Raw genomic sequence first — 15,986 nt, forward strand, 5'->3', positions numbered from 1 at the left:
GATGAGGTTGGGTGTAATTGCAGGGAAAATTGTGGCTAAGAAGCCCAGAGCAGCTGGCCAGGATGGGTTTCTTCCTCCTGCAGCAGCCCCCAGCGTGGCAGGTGCTCCCTGGAAGTGCTAAACAAGCCGAACAGGACAACGCAGAGATTTGATGGAATAAAATTTTGGAGGCTTAAAAGCACATGAAACGGCCACGTTGCCATGGGAAAGAATGAGTATAAAGCTCGCAGACAGCGAGCTCGCAGCCTCTCGTCCCTCTCGCTTCCTGGCAAGGCATGTGGACAATGTGAGGGGGATATTTTGCGCTAATTCCGTGTGAGGAGTGAGTGGATAATGTGCCTTTGGGGGGGCTGGCAGCATTTCTTCTGCAAACCCTATTTCTAAGGGCTTGCTTTGTAAATGAGCCGCGAAAATACTTGATGGGTTTGAAGTTGACAACAGAGTTCTCAGCCTCGGATTGTTTTGTTTAGTTGTTTTTGTTGTTGTTGGTTTCCCTGATAAAAATCACTTTGGCAAAGAGAAAAGTGGAACAGAATGTGAATCAATCTGCTTTCTTCCTTTCGTAGCTGCGCTGGAATTTAAATGCAAGCCTTTAAATACCACTTTGCCTGGCATTTCAGGAGTATCATGAAGGAAGGGTTGAGCTTTGCAAGCAGGCGTGATTTTCTTTGGTCTGGGTCTTTCCCTGCAATGCCAGGAACCGTTTGCACCCATGGGGCTGCTCAGTGAGAGCTTTGGGTCCACTAACCGAAGAAGAGGGATTGCAACTAGACCAAGTATTTCTGCACAGGGAACTGACTGCTTCTCCCCGTGTTTCCTGGGAGAGTAGCAAAGTTGCAGGCAATTCTCAAAATGATTAAATTTGGCCGTACTAGTTATGCGGTTCCTGTTCCCTTTCAATCCTTCCCCATATCAAGATGATAAATACTTCCCCTTCCCCTTTCCTCATATTTTCTGACCAAAAGACAGTATGGCCAGCTGAGAAAGGAAATGTTAGAGGCATAATTGTCATCATTCCTCTTCAGCAGGGGGAGCAAACGTGATTTTGCAGTCAGGCCCTGCAGTTCTAAAGGCTCTAAACCTGTCCCGCACAAGAGTCTTGTGCCATCGGGGGGTCTCTTGATTTTGGGCACAGAACATGTGTCTTCTCAGCAGTGCAGTGAGCTGCATGGAAGTCGAGCAGCACTGCTGTTAAATGTTAGCAAGCTCTGTGCGAGTGGGTAGGTGTCTTGTGCTGTGCGTAGGTTCTTCGTTTGGGTTATCATGAAGTCGTAAAGGGAAGGAATCTCAGAATATCCTCCAGTCTCTCTCTCTCCTCTCTATGTAATGTGTGTATTTTCTTTGAGAGCTGTGAAGCTCCTCCATCTCCACAGTCTCCCATGGACTTCTGCTATCTATGTCCCTGTCTTGCCTAAGCCCTGCTAAGAATCTTCCTCACCTTCACCAGAGCCCATCACTCCTTGAGTTTGTCCACCATGAAGCTGGAGGAGGAATGATTCCCAGGTCTACTCGAGCCCAACCTGCCTTGCTTTGCCCTCAACCTCCTTTCCTTGAATTGCTTTTGGATGGCATTGCTGAACAGATGGGTGAATTCCTTGGTCGATCCCGCATGCTCGCGCTCCATGGTGCACATCTCCGTACGGTTTTGCTGCTTTCACAGCATTTCAGTGCTTTCTTGGCCATGGCTCTCTTCCAGTAGCATAGTTAAGCAACAGCACTAACATCTGCTGAGCGTGGCTTCTGCTTTTGTCCTCACTGCAGGAGGGAAGTGCATATGTGTTTTGAGCATTTTGATGTGGAGGAGTCTTGCTGGTGCTATTTTCCTCTATACATGTGGTTTCATGTCTAATACAGTGAGTTTAATTATATCATTTGAGTGTTTGTGGTTTGTTTTGGATTTTCATAGAATCCTTAAGGTTGGAAAGGACCTTTAGAGATCATGTAGTCCAACTTCCCCTGCACACACAGGGTTTTGTTACGGAAAAATATTTCATACACCATTGGGGATGGGTAAGCACTGGTTAGGGAGCTGTATGTCATATTTAGGCACACTCGCATCTCCACATCTCTCTGCTAATGCACCTAACTTCTGACCTGCAATTATCCTGCGGTTCCTATTTTGGGCTTGTCTTAAGCGGAGGGACCCTGACAGCTGTGTCCAATTTTGTGCTGTGGGCAAATGTGCACAGGGGCTTAGGAGGAGTTTCATCAATCCCAGAGTTAGTCCAGAGCGCCTTTCATTAGGAGAACGCTTTATAAGCATGTAGCATTTTTCATTCCAAAGAACCCCAAAGGAACAGGCAGAAAATGGATCCGCTCTGTGGGCAAGCAGAACATTAAATTGGAACTTTCTGCTGCTTGCAGGGAGAAAGGAAACTTTGCTTCCTTCATTAAGAGGTCCTACCCAGGAAAGTTGTTTTATTTTCTAAAGAAACCTTGCTGGTAACAGCTAGCCCTGGTGTTATGCTCAAAGTCTTGTTTATGGGGAAAGGGGAAGAGCAAAGGAGCAGTGCACCTTATAGATGCAGACAATGACTTGGCTGCCAGCATAACTGAAATATAATCCAAGTCCGGTCTAATCCAAGAATAATTATTAGTCCCAGATCTGATTATTACAGAAAATAAATAAATAAGTAGAAAGGGAATATTTCTATGTGGAAAAGTTTCAGTAATTGTAAACAAAAGTAAAACAAATTGTTCATATCAAAAAAAATGCCCAAACCTCATGCCCGAGGCCTTGCAAAGCTTCCAGGGGGTCCCAGCAGTGGTGATGCCACGTGAGAGCCCAGCACAGGCCCAGTACCACTCTGTGCCAGCGAGCAGAGGAGTTTGAGTGTCCTGGTTTACGCGGAGGGGAGCGAGTGAGGGTGCCCTGGTGCATATCCGGGGTGCTGGGGTTTGCACGCAGGTGGGAAGACATCTGGCAATGGCAACGAGGCAAAATGGAAAATCAATGTTTTTGACTGTGCAGAGCCATGAAAGTGGTGGGAAGCGAGAGGATGGTTGTTGGAGAGGTTAATACACATGCACCTCTTGCTCCTCCTGTTTTCTTTTTCTCCTCCAAGCTGAATGCCCCTGACTTTATGAGGCAAAATATTACAAGTAATTGAAGTTGCAAACCCCAGCAGAATATTAAATTAGAAATTAAGCAAAAATGCTCATCAGTGGAAGCACAGGAATTCTGGGCAAATTTTCTAATGCGGTGCTAGAGCAATTGGAATATTTTTTCTTCTAACTGCTTCACTAACTAAATTGATTGAATTAGCTGTGGTGCTGGGTAACCCCTGACCCATGTGCTCGGGGTAATCAGGGGGGTAATCAGCCCGCTGGGATCGAAGTTCCCAAGGAACAGGAATATTGTAAGGTTCAGGGAGCCTACGCTGGGCATTAATCGGATGTCTTCAGGGTTGATTGTAAATCCTAAAGACCATCAAATTGATGCAACATGGTTTAATTCACTAAAAATTAGGTATCTACGTGCTAATCACCAAGCGGAATATCTGAAAGTGATTGCTTTGCTAGTAAGTGTTGAAGTCAGGTGTCAACGCTTTGGCATTGCCCACAGTTCGGTAATAAATATAATGATCAGCATCAGCACAAAAGTAGCATTAGGCAGATTAAAAAAGATTTTGTTCTAACCTCCAATAGATTTCTTTTCCTTCCTGTTGGACTTTGCAGCTCCACTGAAGCTGTTCCTCATGTTTCAGCTCTAATTATGAGCTTACTCGGAGGCAAGAAATAGTATATGTTTCAGGCTACCTGCTAACACAGCATTATTCTCACTTCCAAGGGGAGAAAGAGTGGCTGCTTGCAGTGTATCACACAGCTGTGTGCAGAAATAAAGTGATATTTATTGTCCCTTAAAATGATTTCCCTTAGAACTGGCAAGCTCACTTGGAAAGTCCACAGCTAGATTTGGGTGTTAGGATGCAATTAATTACTGGTGTACTTGCTTGCTGTCCTTGAGAAGAGTTCAGTCTGGCAATTTTGATGCAGATGTATTAGCATATTATGTGGAGATGTGCTACAGAAGAAGGGGGAGCAGTCTTAAGAGAGAGGAATAGCACAGGTGCTTAATAAACTAATTTTCTTCATACATGGCCTGATTTAATGAGCTTTCAGCCCTGTGGAAAAACCTTTTCAATGTAAACCAGGCCCTACCAAACCCTTCTCTATCATAAGAGTTTCACCTGTATTTCCTGGGAATTCTACTTATTTGCTTGAGAAATTTTGCCTTCAGACTTGAACTGTTTGCTGAGGATTTCCAAGCATATTGCTGGGCCTGGGATGGAGGAATTCTAGAAGTTCTGAGCATCCCACAAGGAGCAGATGAGCTCTAATGCATCCTTGCTGTGCAGTGGGTTTACGGCTCCCATGCAGCCTGTCCATGCAGGATGGGTGCACTTGGTGGGATGCTCCTCACCTTCAAGGGACACTGATGGGCACACTAATCAAACCATGCCACGTTTGCTGTTAACATCTGGGTAGTAGCTGCAGCTGATGCAACGTAGGTTCAATACTAGTAGGTTTGAGCTGCTGTATGCAGCTTTCATGGCATGTGTGCTCGTATTTCTGGCCGAAGCACAGGAGCAGCACGTTGGCCTGCTTGGCCTGCCTCTTAATTCTCAGTGCTCAGACACATAAAGTGAGGAGCCCCCACCATTAAACTTACCATCATCATGTGCTCCACATGGCTTAGAGAGGAGTCAGTGTCTGGGTATATAAAATCCTTTGCTCCTTCTTTATCTTCCTTATTTATGGAAATGACTAAATGGTGCTTATCCTTCTATAGCAGAACATTTCCAGCTGAGGCTGAAAAGGTGTCTGCAGTCAACCCTGTTCGGTGAATGTATGGTTCGGAAAACATAAATTACAGGTGAGGAAGTGAAAGAGCCCTGAACATTCCCTGCACAGACATTGTAGAGAGCGAACAAGAGCACAAAGGGCACTTAGGAAAGAAATGTTTCATTTTCCTTTCTTACAAATGTTTTTCCTTCAAGAAAAGACAAAATGGGCATTGACAAAAGGAGCTGGGCCGTGGGAGATGGCAACTATGGGTACTCCTAAAGCAGAAGGCAGTTAATCTCTTGGGCCTGTCTTCCCTTTCTTCCTGACCTTTTCCATGTCTGTGTGATGCACATCCATTTGCTCCATGGCTCTTCAGCGTGGCAGCTCTCAATCTAACTTTAAATCTGATGTTTTCAAACTGTACCACTCCCTCCACAAGTGGAGTCCTCTCCAACTGCCTCCAAAAGCCCTTGGCACAGTACTGGATGCAGAGGCACAGACCACTCCAGAATCATTAGCTCTGTGCCCTGTCATTTATTCCTATTATTCTTTTCCATGACCTTGGGAAGCGAATCTTTCTGTGCCAGTGGGGTTGCAGACCCCGTGTTCCCTACCAGGGCAATGACAGCGTTGTGGGTTCCTCGGCGTTGGAGAGGTAATAAGGACTTCTCTGCTATGGAAGGAGAAGAACAGAAAAGGAGAGAGCGTTAAGCACAAAAGTTCTGCTATGTCTGTGATCTTTAAATGGTTCTTCTTGTGTCACAGCTCTTTGATACAGGCATAATAATGATATTCAGTGTGTTGTGCAAACAGGAGCTAGATCGTTTGAGAGAAACTCGTGTATATCCAGCAGAAGAGACTACAAGCTCTAGACTTCATTCATCTCCCTGTCAGCAGGCTTGTAAGAGTTTATTTTGTTCAGATGTACTGAAATATGGAGCGCTTGGCCCGAAATCTCCCTTTCCCACCCAATTTTCCATGGAAAACAAGATGCTGGCTGTAGCTTTCATTTTTAAAATTCAGACAAATTTTGTATCACTGCACATAAAGCTGCCTGTAAACTTCCATCTGTACCTCCTGCCTCCACTGGCACAGTGTGAACCTTGCAGAGTTCTTCTCCGTTTCCAAAAAAGAGTTTTCAAACTGGGCTAACTTCAGAGAGCTCTCAGCTGGAGGGGCTTCTAAATCTAGGGCAGCTCATCCCCATCAGCTGGCACAACCTGAAATGCCAGAAGTTTGGGGAATTGATGAAATTCATTGCTAAAATATTCTGGAGATACGAGTCATTCTGAATGCTCAGAACTGTGCTGGTAGGCACAGCTCACCAAAGACCTTGAGAAGAAGCTTAACCACTGTCGGAACATCTGTTGTTGGCAGCACGGGTTGCGCTCAGCTGTAAGCTGGCACAGTAAATAACCATCTCCTTTGGAGAAATTTGCAGTCGCCTCTCAGGGCAGAAAATGGGAGATTTCTGATTGGGCGCATATGGTTCTTTTTATCAGGCAGCTCAAAGATTCTGCCGTTGAGAAAATCTCGTTTGCACTGAAATTTCTGCCTCCCTGCAAAGACATGGTGGCTTCTCAACCCGGTTAAAATACACGTCACTCTTGCATGATTAAGATACCAGGAGAGAATATTTTCATTACATTCTGAAAAGTGTATGAGGGACTGGAAAGCCCAGTGTGAATCTGTGATTTCCTTGGACAGTGCAGTCATATTTGGAAATACTATTAAATTGGGATTCAGTTTCACCTACATTGAAAATTGTATTTAACCTACATTTTAAACTTGATCTTAAAATAACTGGTTCCAGAGCATTGTCATAGGCAGTATGAAATTGGCATCCGTCTACGAGCACTTCATAAACTGCTGTTTTATGACTTTATTTGTATACGGTGGAGGGGTAAACCTAATCATAATTTTAAACAGAGAACAAATAACCATTTAAGCTGATTACCAAAGAACGTGGTGAAATGCTAGTCCTTTAGGTCTTTAAATCTAGAATTGATGCTTTTTCAGAAGGTTATGGTCAACTTCACATCGTTGACATTGATGCTGGGTCACTAGAGATGACTGTGCACAATCTGTGTGTGCAGGGACCGTAGATGTACAACAGCCAAGAGTGTTGCAGAATTCACCCGGGCTACACTATGCGCATGCCAACAGCTGTGGACGTGCTTTTTATTTGTTGTTCATGGAAAGCAGGAGAACCATACAGGAAAATATTTGTCAAAACAGCTCACACCTTCTTAGGCAGTGATTTATTTAGTAAAAAGAGCATAATTTTAAAGGGATTTTTTTTTTTTTTTGATCAAGTCATATGGAAACTCCTGCTTGCCAGTGTATTTCTTAGCCTTTTATTTTTTCATCAAATCGATGTATAGTCCTAGTTCATGTCAGTTCTACTGATGTGTTTGGGAAAGTATTTGGGAGTAAAGGATTCATTGTTCAGGCCTCAAACTGCAGAACGGGAGAGTGAATAGCCTTGTGTTTTAAAAATTGTAATGTAATAAATCATGAAATTAGAATTTCACAGAACACTTATTCCTAACTGTAGCAGTACTTATACTGCTGGATGAATGTTATTCCTCCAGAATTTTACCTGGGAAATTTTTCTTCCTTCACCTATTTAGAATGAGTCGTTTTTTCTTCTGGCGTTAATTTGTTTGCATTGCGTAGCACTAGAAAACAAACAGTTTTCTTGCATGCATGAAAAGTTACCTTCCTACAGGGAAGCAGCAAAATCTCCTCTCCGCTTCCCAAATGCAAACATGACAGTATTGTTAACAGAATCAATGGCTTTCATCCACTGCAGCCCTTGTCACTGCCCAGCTCCTTCCCAACAACCCAGGGATGGCCACATTATTGTTAGTTATACCTGGAAAAAGCCTATGTCCCTAGAGGAGCTTCTCCTTCTTTCCCAATTCTTCCAGATTTCGTAGCAAGTTGAGATGCCCTTCTGTTTATAATGCAAGTGAATGGCTTCTGGTTTTTTTCCCATTTGCCAGACCATATCAGTAAGTTCAACCATGGATGTCAGTCCTCGGCATTAGAAAGGTTTTTCCAGGGAAGAAAAACACTCTACTAAAAAGGAACGGTGGGCATTTAATGAGGCCTCTTTCCTCCCCTTCCCATGTGACAGTCGTTCACTGAGGTGTGAGCTCTATCTGTGCTGATGGGGGAAAATTCCTATAAAATCTTTTTGCTCCTAAAATGCAGTGCAAGAGAAAGGAAGAGAAAAATCCAGGTCTGTTCGTTCAATTTAAAGAAGACATCCAAAATCTTAGCAAGAACATAGGCTTAACACTCTTCTTGATGAGAAGAGCAGTGAGGAAGAAATAATACCTAGCTAGGTTGGCTGGATATGGCACAAATGGTCTCATAAATGTGGAAATCAGATAAAGCTGCCTCATCCCTAGGCAGCGCTGGCTGTAGCAGGTGGATAGGTGCAGCTTGCTCTTTCAAGCTTGGTCAGATCATCATTTTCTCTCATGCTGTTGCTTTAAACGTGAGGTCTGTTTTACCTGGAAGGTAGGGGGAGAATTTTGATTAGAATGGCATCATTTCTGTGGATTTTTTTTTCCCAAAAGTGCCTTAAGTGTAGTAATTATCCTAGTGCCCTTTCACTCCTCTATGACCACTTGGAGAAAGACTATTTCTTCTACTAGAAGAGGACAATCACTCTAGGAGTGTCCAGGCAAGTGTGGGTATTTGATTTATTGTAGAAGTAATTGAATACACCTTGCATTTGTAGGTGAGAAAGTGAAAAGAGACTAAAAAGGCTGCTAGATTTCCTTTCTCAATTATTTAGATATTCTGCAGGAGAAAAAAAAAAAAAAAAAGGATGCTCGTCTTCCTTCTGAATCTTCAGACAACTCTGCTACATTTGATGTATACCTGGGAGGTAATAAGCTTTGAGGCAGGCATTCAGCATATGATTAATATGTGTTGGGATTATCTTTTTGCCTTCACTCAGTGAGACCATGAGCAGGGCTGAGGAGGAGCCAAAATCTAGCATAAAGCCAAACCGCAGAGAAACTCTTTGAAGCAATTCCAGAAAAGTGGCTATTTCCAAGTATGCTTCACCATCACTTATTTACTGTTCCTGAATGGCCTTTCAGACTCCAGTAATTTTCTGTAAAGCACATAAATGAGGGGATAGGAATACAACAGCAACTGTAAATGGGGTTTGAGCACTGCTGTGGGGAAGGAAGCAGAAAGGAAAAATCCTTAAATTCATTTGTGAATCCGTGGAGGATTTTACTCTGTAGATCTTCCAAAAGTTTTCTAAGATTTGTGATGTCTGCAAGAGGGAGGAAATGATTCAGAGTCCCCGCGTTGCCATTTTGGCAACTTTACAGGCAGCTATTGATGCACCCAACAGGTTATCCATCCTGTTATTCTCATATGCCATCCCTGTCCTCTCTCTTCATGAATCCTAAAAGCTAAAGAGTAGTCGAAGAGATCCCACAGAGTCCGAGCGATAGCTCAGCTCCATTACGGGGGAAAGCAGCTCGCTGTTTGTGCCTGCAGCATGGGGAAGCAGTTGATCAATATTTTATGTATTTTTGTGGCATTACTGGTACCCTTAGCAGTACTTTTCCAAGCAGATCAGAAAGCAGTAAAATAAGGTGAAGTCATGCTCAGACCCCTTTGCTTTTTTTGTTTTTTTAATCATTCACGCACATAATATTAATGATATTAAGGGTCTATGTGGTTTTGAATAAACAGGCACATATTCCACTAGACAGTGTGTGCAGAATTGTAGTTGTATTGCAGAGAGAGGAATTTAATCTTTGCCCTTCCATTTTACCAACTAATATTTTGGATTTGCTGCTGTCATTACAGGATGCAGCACACACTGGACAAAAATATTCATTTTCTCTTTCATTACTGAGCAGTGCTTGTGCTTGCAAAGTAGCTGGAGTGTGCCTTGAGAGATCACGTGGCGCTTGCATTGCACAGCCAAACAAATTCATTGAAAAGGAAAAAGTGAAAAACCATCTAAAATGATTATGGTCAATTTCATATATTTCAAATTTTCTTTTCCAAAAGTATAATTGAATTCTTTCTGTAATATCGCTGGGGAGATGGAGGAAAGTGAGGCATCTGGAAAGGTATATATAGAGATTAAGTTGAAAGACACATTTTAAGTTAAGAAATATATAGTAGCTACGAGCCGGCATTACAGCAGTAAGACAATGGCAATTACTAAAGATTGCTGAGGTGACTCATAGCTTTGATTTGTATTTTGCATGCAGTTTGCAGCATCAAATCCTTGTCATACTATAATAATGCCTTATATTTACATAGAGTCTTTCCTTTAAATGGCTTCCAAAGTGCTTCCTATCTTGCTCCATGCACAGCTTGCATCAACTTAATCCATTACATTAATACAGCTATCTCCGCAGTGAAATACAGCAGCTATTCGGGTCCGTAGAGTGAAGGCTACACACAGGTCTGAGAGAGGAAGCGTGTTCAGAGTATCTAGATGAGATTAGCAGAATGGGGTAGTTTACTCAATTGATGGCCAACCTCTTTGGGTGGCACCTTTCGCTTTTTTTGGTCCTTGACCCTCCTCGGGGTCATTGCATTGAAATGACAAGGTTTCTAAGGAACCCTCAGCATCACTTTGTTCAATGCTGAAGTGTTATGCTAAGTATTCCCACCTGGAATTTCACCTGTCTGGTTTGTGAGTGCCGAGTGGCAGATAACTGGATGTTTTGTTAGCTAGAAAGGCTGGCTTCATGTCCCAGCAAATTCTGCAGACAATGTCTCTTACTGACATTTATGAGATGCACGTTTCTGCATTGCGAATACTGACCAATGTGATTGTTCTGAAAATCCCTTTGTCCTTTGAGCTATTCCAGGTACAAAACTATGGAAAATTCATGGTTTCCCTAGCAAACAGCTGCTGGCCACACAGGTGCACAAACACTGAATGACAGCAAGCAGAGTCAAGGATGCTTGTATAGGGACAGGTAGCAAACTCCAAGAAACTGCATAAGCTTCGCTTTTTCAGAAAAGTAGATGGATAAAATATGGTTGCAAAAGATTGATTTTTGTGGATGAGGACAAATGCAGTAATGCACTTTCCATGGGGAATTTTCTGTGCACTTTCTAATAAAGGTATGTGAATTAATGCACATCTTTTGTGATATATAGACAAGGAAAGCACAACCCCCCGTTCAGTCTGGAGCATCGCCCTGATTAATGCACGCTGACGTGTGCTTCTAATTTGGTGGTTCCTGACTGGGGACCACAGCATGGAATCCTAATGAGCCGTGGGGCGACGATCATCCATCTGAGGCGTGTTGCTCTCATGTGGTGCTTGATGCTTGTGGTAACTTGAATTTGGGTTGTGTTGGTACCTCGCTCTGGGGCAGAACCTGCTCAGTGGCTTCAGAAAGATGTCGTGGTTGTACTTGCATTCTCCAGACACTGCTGGACGGGGACGTTCAGGTGATGCTGGGGCAATTAAGTGCATTTCTGTGCTTTGAGATGGCAGTAAATAAAACCTCTCCTGTTGGCTCGAGCTTAAAGAAGGCCGTTGGATAAAAATCCAGCTTGCACACAGGAGTAGTAGTTGTGCCCGTTCTGGCTGGGGCTAAGCTGGGGTTAAAAGTGTTGATTCTCAGGTGATAAAATTTTACATACTGTTCTTTTCTTATATCTGCCTCAAGATGGAAATCTGCCAAGATTAGGTATTGCTGAGATCACACTGAGCCTTTTTCCTGTTCAGTGAGATCTGTCATGTTACTGTCCCACCAGTCCTTTATAGCAGTCGGTGTGCAGAATGCTCCCTGCTATATTATGTCCCGGCTCCTCCAGGAGAGAGCTATTAAAATTACGCTGTGGTTCAATTACTTTATTTCCCCACTTGACCTCTCGCTTTACCTGCTCTTTGATGCGGGCCAGATTGCTCCCGTTAGACACTTGCCATCTTGGTTTTCCTATATTCGGTAAGAGAAAAGTCCTGCCAGCCTGGAAGGAAAAATTTTCAGTTTATCTTCCCAAGCTTGGAGCTGCTTTCCAAGATCCAGGGATCAGAGCTTGGCTGCTGAACTTACATACTTCATCTGCTCAGGCCTATCCATGATGCTGGTATACAGGCTTTATCCCACCACAGTTATTCCAAATGTTATCCCTCTTCTTGTCAGCCCTTCAATGCCTCCTAATTCCTTGCTATAAGAAGGGCAAGCTACTTTTTTTTTTTTTTTTTTTTCATCCTCAGGAACTTCCTTGGCTTAGTGGAACCAACTTTATGGCCTTTCATATAACTGACCAATGGCAGATATCTATCGTTGTCTCTTTTCCTATAAGGATGCAGAAAAGGGAAGCAAAGACTTTTTTCTTCCATACTAATAAAGCTCCAGACATGACAAAATGAGTAGAAATTTTAGTCAATATACATGAAACGGGCAATAAATGACACTGTGGCTCCACAGAGCAAGTTAAACTTTCATACTGAAATGCTCAGCTGCAGTAAATGAGAGCTGCTCCTTCCAGCCAAGTACGATTTCGGCCCAAGGTGTTTGCCTTCTAAATTATTATTTTTTAATATGGGTCCTGATGATAGCAGTTTAAATAAAGTTCTGAACTCATCTATTTTATTCTTAATTTATAGTGGTGCTTAGGGGATGTGCGGATATTTAAAAAGAGTAAAATCAATTAACTCATGATCCAATTATTTGTGTTAGCCACTGTGGGGTTTTATTTTAGAGCACTGAATCAGCTTCTCCTGGTTAAGCACTGTGCTTTAGGAATGTAAATCTTTCATTTTGAAACATGATGAACCTGTGGTTATTTTCTCTGTGCTTGCAAATCTAATTTCTATTTTTGTGCTTGGATAGTTGTTAATTTCCATTTCTTACTTTTGTTTTTGTGAGGGCATCAGTATAAACACAACATTTTTCTGCAAGACAAGAAAGCCTAGTCTTTGTATAAAAGCAGCTAAACAAGCCAGGGAGTTTATCTTCTATATAATATATGCTGTATTTTGGGGGGCATCGCTGTTTCACAGTAGGTGTTTTTCTTTCACAAATGCAAATCTGTGATTTATTACACTTTTGAAGCTATAGAGTATGATTTCTCTGATTTGATCCTTCTGTATTTTCATCCCTCTCGAACGAGTTTGAGTCAAACAATCCAAATAGCTTCAAACACCCCCTTTGCTGATATGGCCAATTCTAACACGTGGTGACACTGCGGGTGCCGGTGGACACTGCTGGGCAGATGGAGGTGCAGCTCTGCAATTTCACGTCCCCAGCAAGTCCGTGTGCCCTTTCCGCCTTGCTAGCTCGCCGTCTCTGAAGACCCTGAGACATTTTTCTAAATAACAAGAGAATAAGAGTGCAGAAGAGAGTCAACCCCGGCTATGTTATCCCTGAATTAGAGGTTGTAAATGGCATTCAACAGTTTTTGAGCTTGGCACCTCTTGGCCATCTTTTCCGTCATAGTGTAGCATCCTCAGTGGGATGAGCGTAATAAATTAATCTCATGGGCTCAAAAGTAAAATAAAAAGATAAAATGGCTAGATTTTTGAATATATACCAGGTCTTACTGTTCCCAGCATGATTCACACTGAACACAATAAAACTGAGCAATGGATTAAGAACATGATTTTTTCCGAAGGATCAATATGAGTTATTGATCAATATGAATTAGGAACAGAGGCTTGGTCAATTGAAGGATTGGTTTCTTAAGGCTTAAGCTTCCTTGATATCTGGTTGACTTTCTACATAGCTTAGCAGGGAGCTGTTTGGTGCTGAAGACTTGCTGGGAAAATGTTTGGACCCTTACGGTTCATATGTTTTGTTTTATACATACTCGGTCAAGCTGAGATAGATGAAATAATAGAAAATATCAATCAGGCTAATTGCTTGTTTTCAATTAGAGTAAGAAGTGTCCTTTTCGGGGACAGCATTTTGCTGAGCATGATGGAACGCCATCTTGGTAATCATTGCTTTGTTATTTCCAAGATTCTTAATAGCGTACTTCTTTCGATATGTTTCAAAGTAAGCTAAAATTTGTTGCAGCCATTGTTTAAGGTTAATTGAACTGCAGATGGGTTTAATGATCTGCTCAAACCAAAGCTCAATAGCCACCTGTTACATATTAACTATCAAAATGAAAAAAACCTTCAAATTCCTTGTTAAATATACCAGAGAAGATAGAAATAGCCCATCAATTATGTCATCCTTTTATAATACCAGGTTTCAGGCTAGAAAGCTTGAAATGGATGCGTGCATTCAACTTTCACAGCTAAATTGGAAAAGGACTTGAAAACATAAGTCAAAGCTGTTGGAGGACAAAAAAAACAAAGAGGAGAGTTATCTCCTCTGTATTTTAATATCAGGAAATATCTAGATTATGAAATGTATAGATATTAACAATGTTCTATATTTTAGTTTCTGTACTCTCATAGAATTTTCTGTAATGTTGTGAATTAATGTGGTTTATGTCGGTGTTGAAGCCACTTAGGTGATTTTTGTGTCTGCATGATATACCATGCACTGTCCCTAGCAATAGAGCTTTTAGGCAGTGCACGAATGACAAAGCCTATTTGTGTCATTAAAGTTGGTACTCTTGAACTTTTGAAGCCTAGATCCCCAGAAATGCTAAGATTTCATAATCATCTAAAATGGTACTGCTGATGTTCAGCACTTCTCAGGATTAGGTATGTTATTGTTCTAGTTTATCCACCTATAAAGTGGGAATTATCTTATCCCTCATATATACAGTGCTTTTAGCATGTCAACTGCAAGTATTTGAAAGGTGAAGAGTGTTATTAAGTCTGACCCTTACAAGCTTTTCCAGTGGTTTACGTGGTGTTTTTCGTGCACATAAATAAGAATAATGCTGAGGTATGCTGTGTGACTGGATGGTAAATTACAGAGCATTTGTTCAGACAGGGCTTAGCTATCCCAATAGTACAGCAGAGCAGCAAACTTCCCAAGGTCACAACAAGTTCCTCCACCGAAAAGTAAAAGTAACCCAGACTTACAGTTTTGCAGGCAGAGCAGTAGCAGGAGCTCCAATTATTTTAGGGCCTCTAAGAGAAGAAAAAAAAAAAAAAAACAAAAAAAAAACAAAAAAACAAAAAAAAACAAGTTTTTTTCACTTTTGGTGAAAAATGTTTTTTATAGATAACAGAGTGGGGGAACTTTATAGAAAGTATATTATGAAAGGTAATAAATAACAGCAAATTAGAAGGCATGGATGGGCTGTGCTAATCAGGCTCATCTACTGTTGAGTATTGAATATAGCTTGGCTTTAGACAGTATGCACAGATATGCACTTCCCTGGTAATATGAGCTGAACTTGTGGTCACGCTCTTCCAAAGGCCTGATTCCTCTCATATTGCTGCATGTCTGTCCTCAAATAAGTAATTGGTAAGTAAAAAATAAGTAAAATAAGTATAATAAGTATAAGTAAAAAAAGCACTAGCATGGTACCCGATACATCATAGGTGACATTGCTTCTTCTTCCTGCCATGGTAAACAGCTAATGCTATTTATCTCTTTTGCTTCTTGAATACCTCTGTGCCTGTGTAGTTTTGTGGCTGAAAAAAGCAACAGTTTCCTATGTTTTATTTTCTAGTTTCAAGCCACAGTAAAGGAAGGGGTCACCGGTGTGATAGTCAACTTAACCGTGGGAGACCGGGACGACCCTGCCACTGGCGCCTGGAGAGCCGTCTACACCATTATCAACGGGAACCCAGGGCAGAGCTTTGAGATCCACACCAACCCGCAGACCAACGAGGGGATGCTCTCCGTTGTGAAGGTAAGGACCACTGCTCTTGTGCTGCACTCTTTCCTAGAAGCCACAGCCACTGGATTTACAGCTTGAGAGGAAACACAGCAAGGATATAGCCATACACATGGCTAGCAGCCCTCCTTTCCTTTGACCAACATGTATACCTCATTTTCTGTTACAATAACCATGGTTTTTTAGTGATAAGGACCTGTCCATTATAAGCTATATCGATATTGCCTTGGCTAAGCACTGGTTGGTAGAGCTCACAGGCCAGTAACAGGGAGGCTTTGCAACATGGCTTTATTTGTGGCTCAAGGCACAGCTAGGCTTCAAGGGACCCGTTTTGTTCTCGGTTACCCAGCGTGAATGCCAGGGAAGCAGGGGATGTGCCAGGGAAGGCTTCCCACTCGACTGGAGAGCAACCTTTGGTCCCACGTTTC

General features: G+C 42.2%; 1 protein-coding gene across 3 annotated transcripts in view; it reads left to right on the forward strand.

Annotated features, from left to right (window-relative positions):
* Positions 1–15,986, forward strand: part of CDH13 (cadherin 13) — a 377,876-nt gene that overhangs the window by 319,150 nt on the left and 42,740 nt on the right. For all 3 annotated transcript variants that reach the window (XM_026042342.1, XM_026042343.1, XM_026042344.1), the window contains exon 9: positions 15,391–15,573. In XM_026042342.1, coding sequence (XP_025898127.1) covers positions 15,391–15,573 — 183 coding nt within the window. The remainder of the gene's footprint in view (positions 1–15,390; positions 15,574–15,986) is intronic.

Source organism: Nothoprocta perdicaria, unplaced genomic scaffold (assembly GCF_003342845.1).
Source record: "Nothoprocta perdicaria isolate Ctin4 unplaced genomic scaffold, notPer1 scaffold_30, whole genome shotgun sequence".
Classification (NCBI taxonomy): Eukaryota; Metazoa; Chordata; class Aves; order Tinamiformes; family Tinamidae; genus Nothoprocta; species Nothoprocta perdicaria.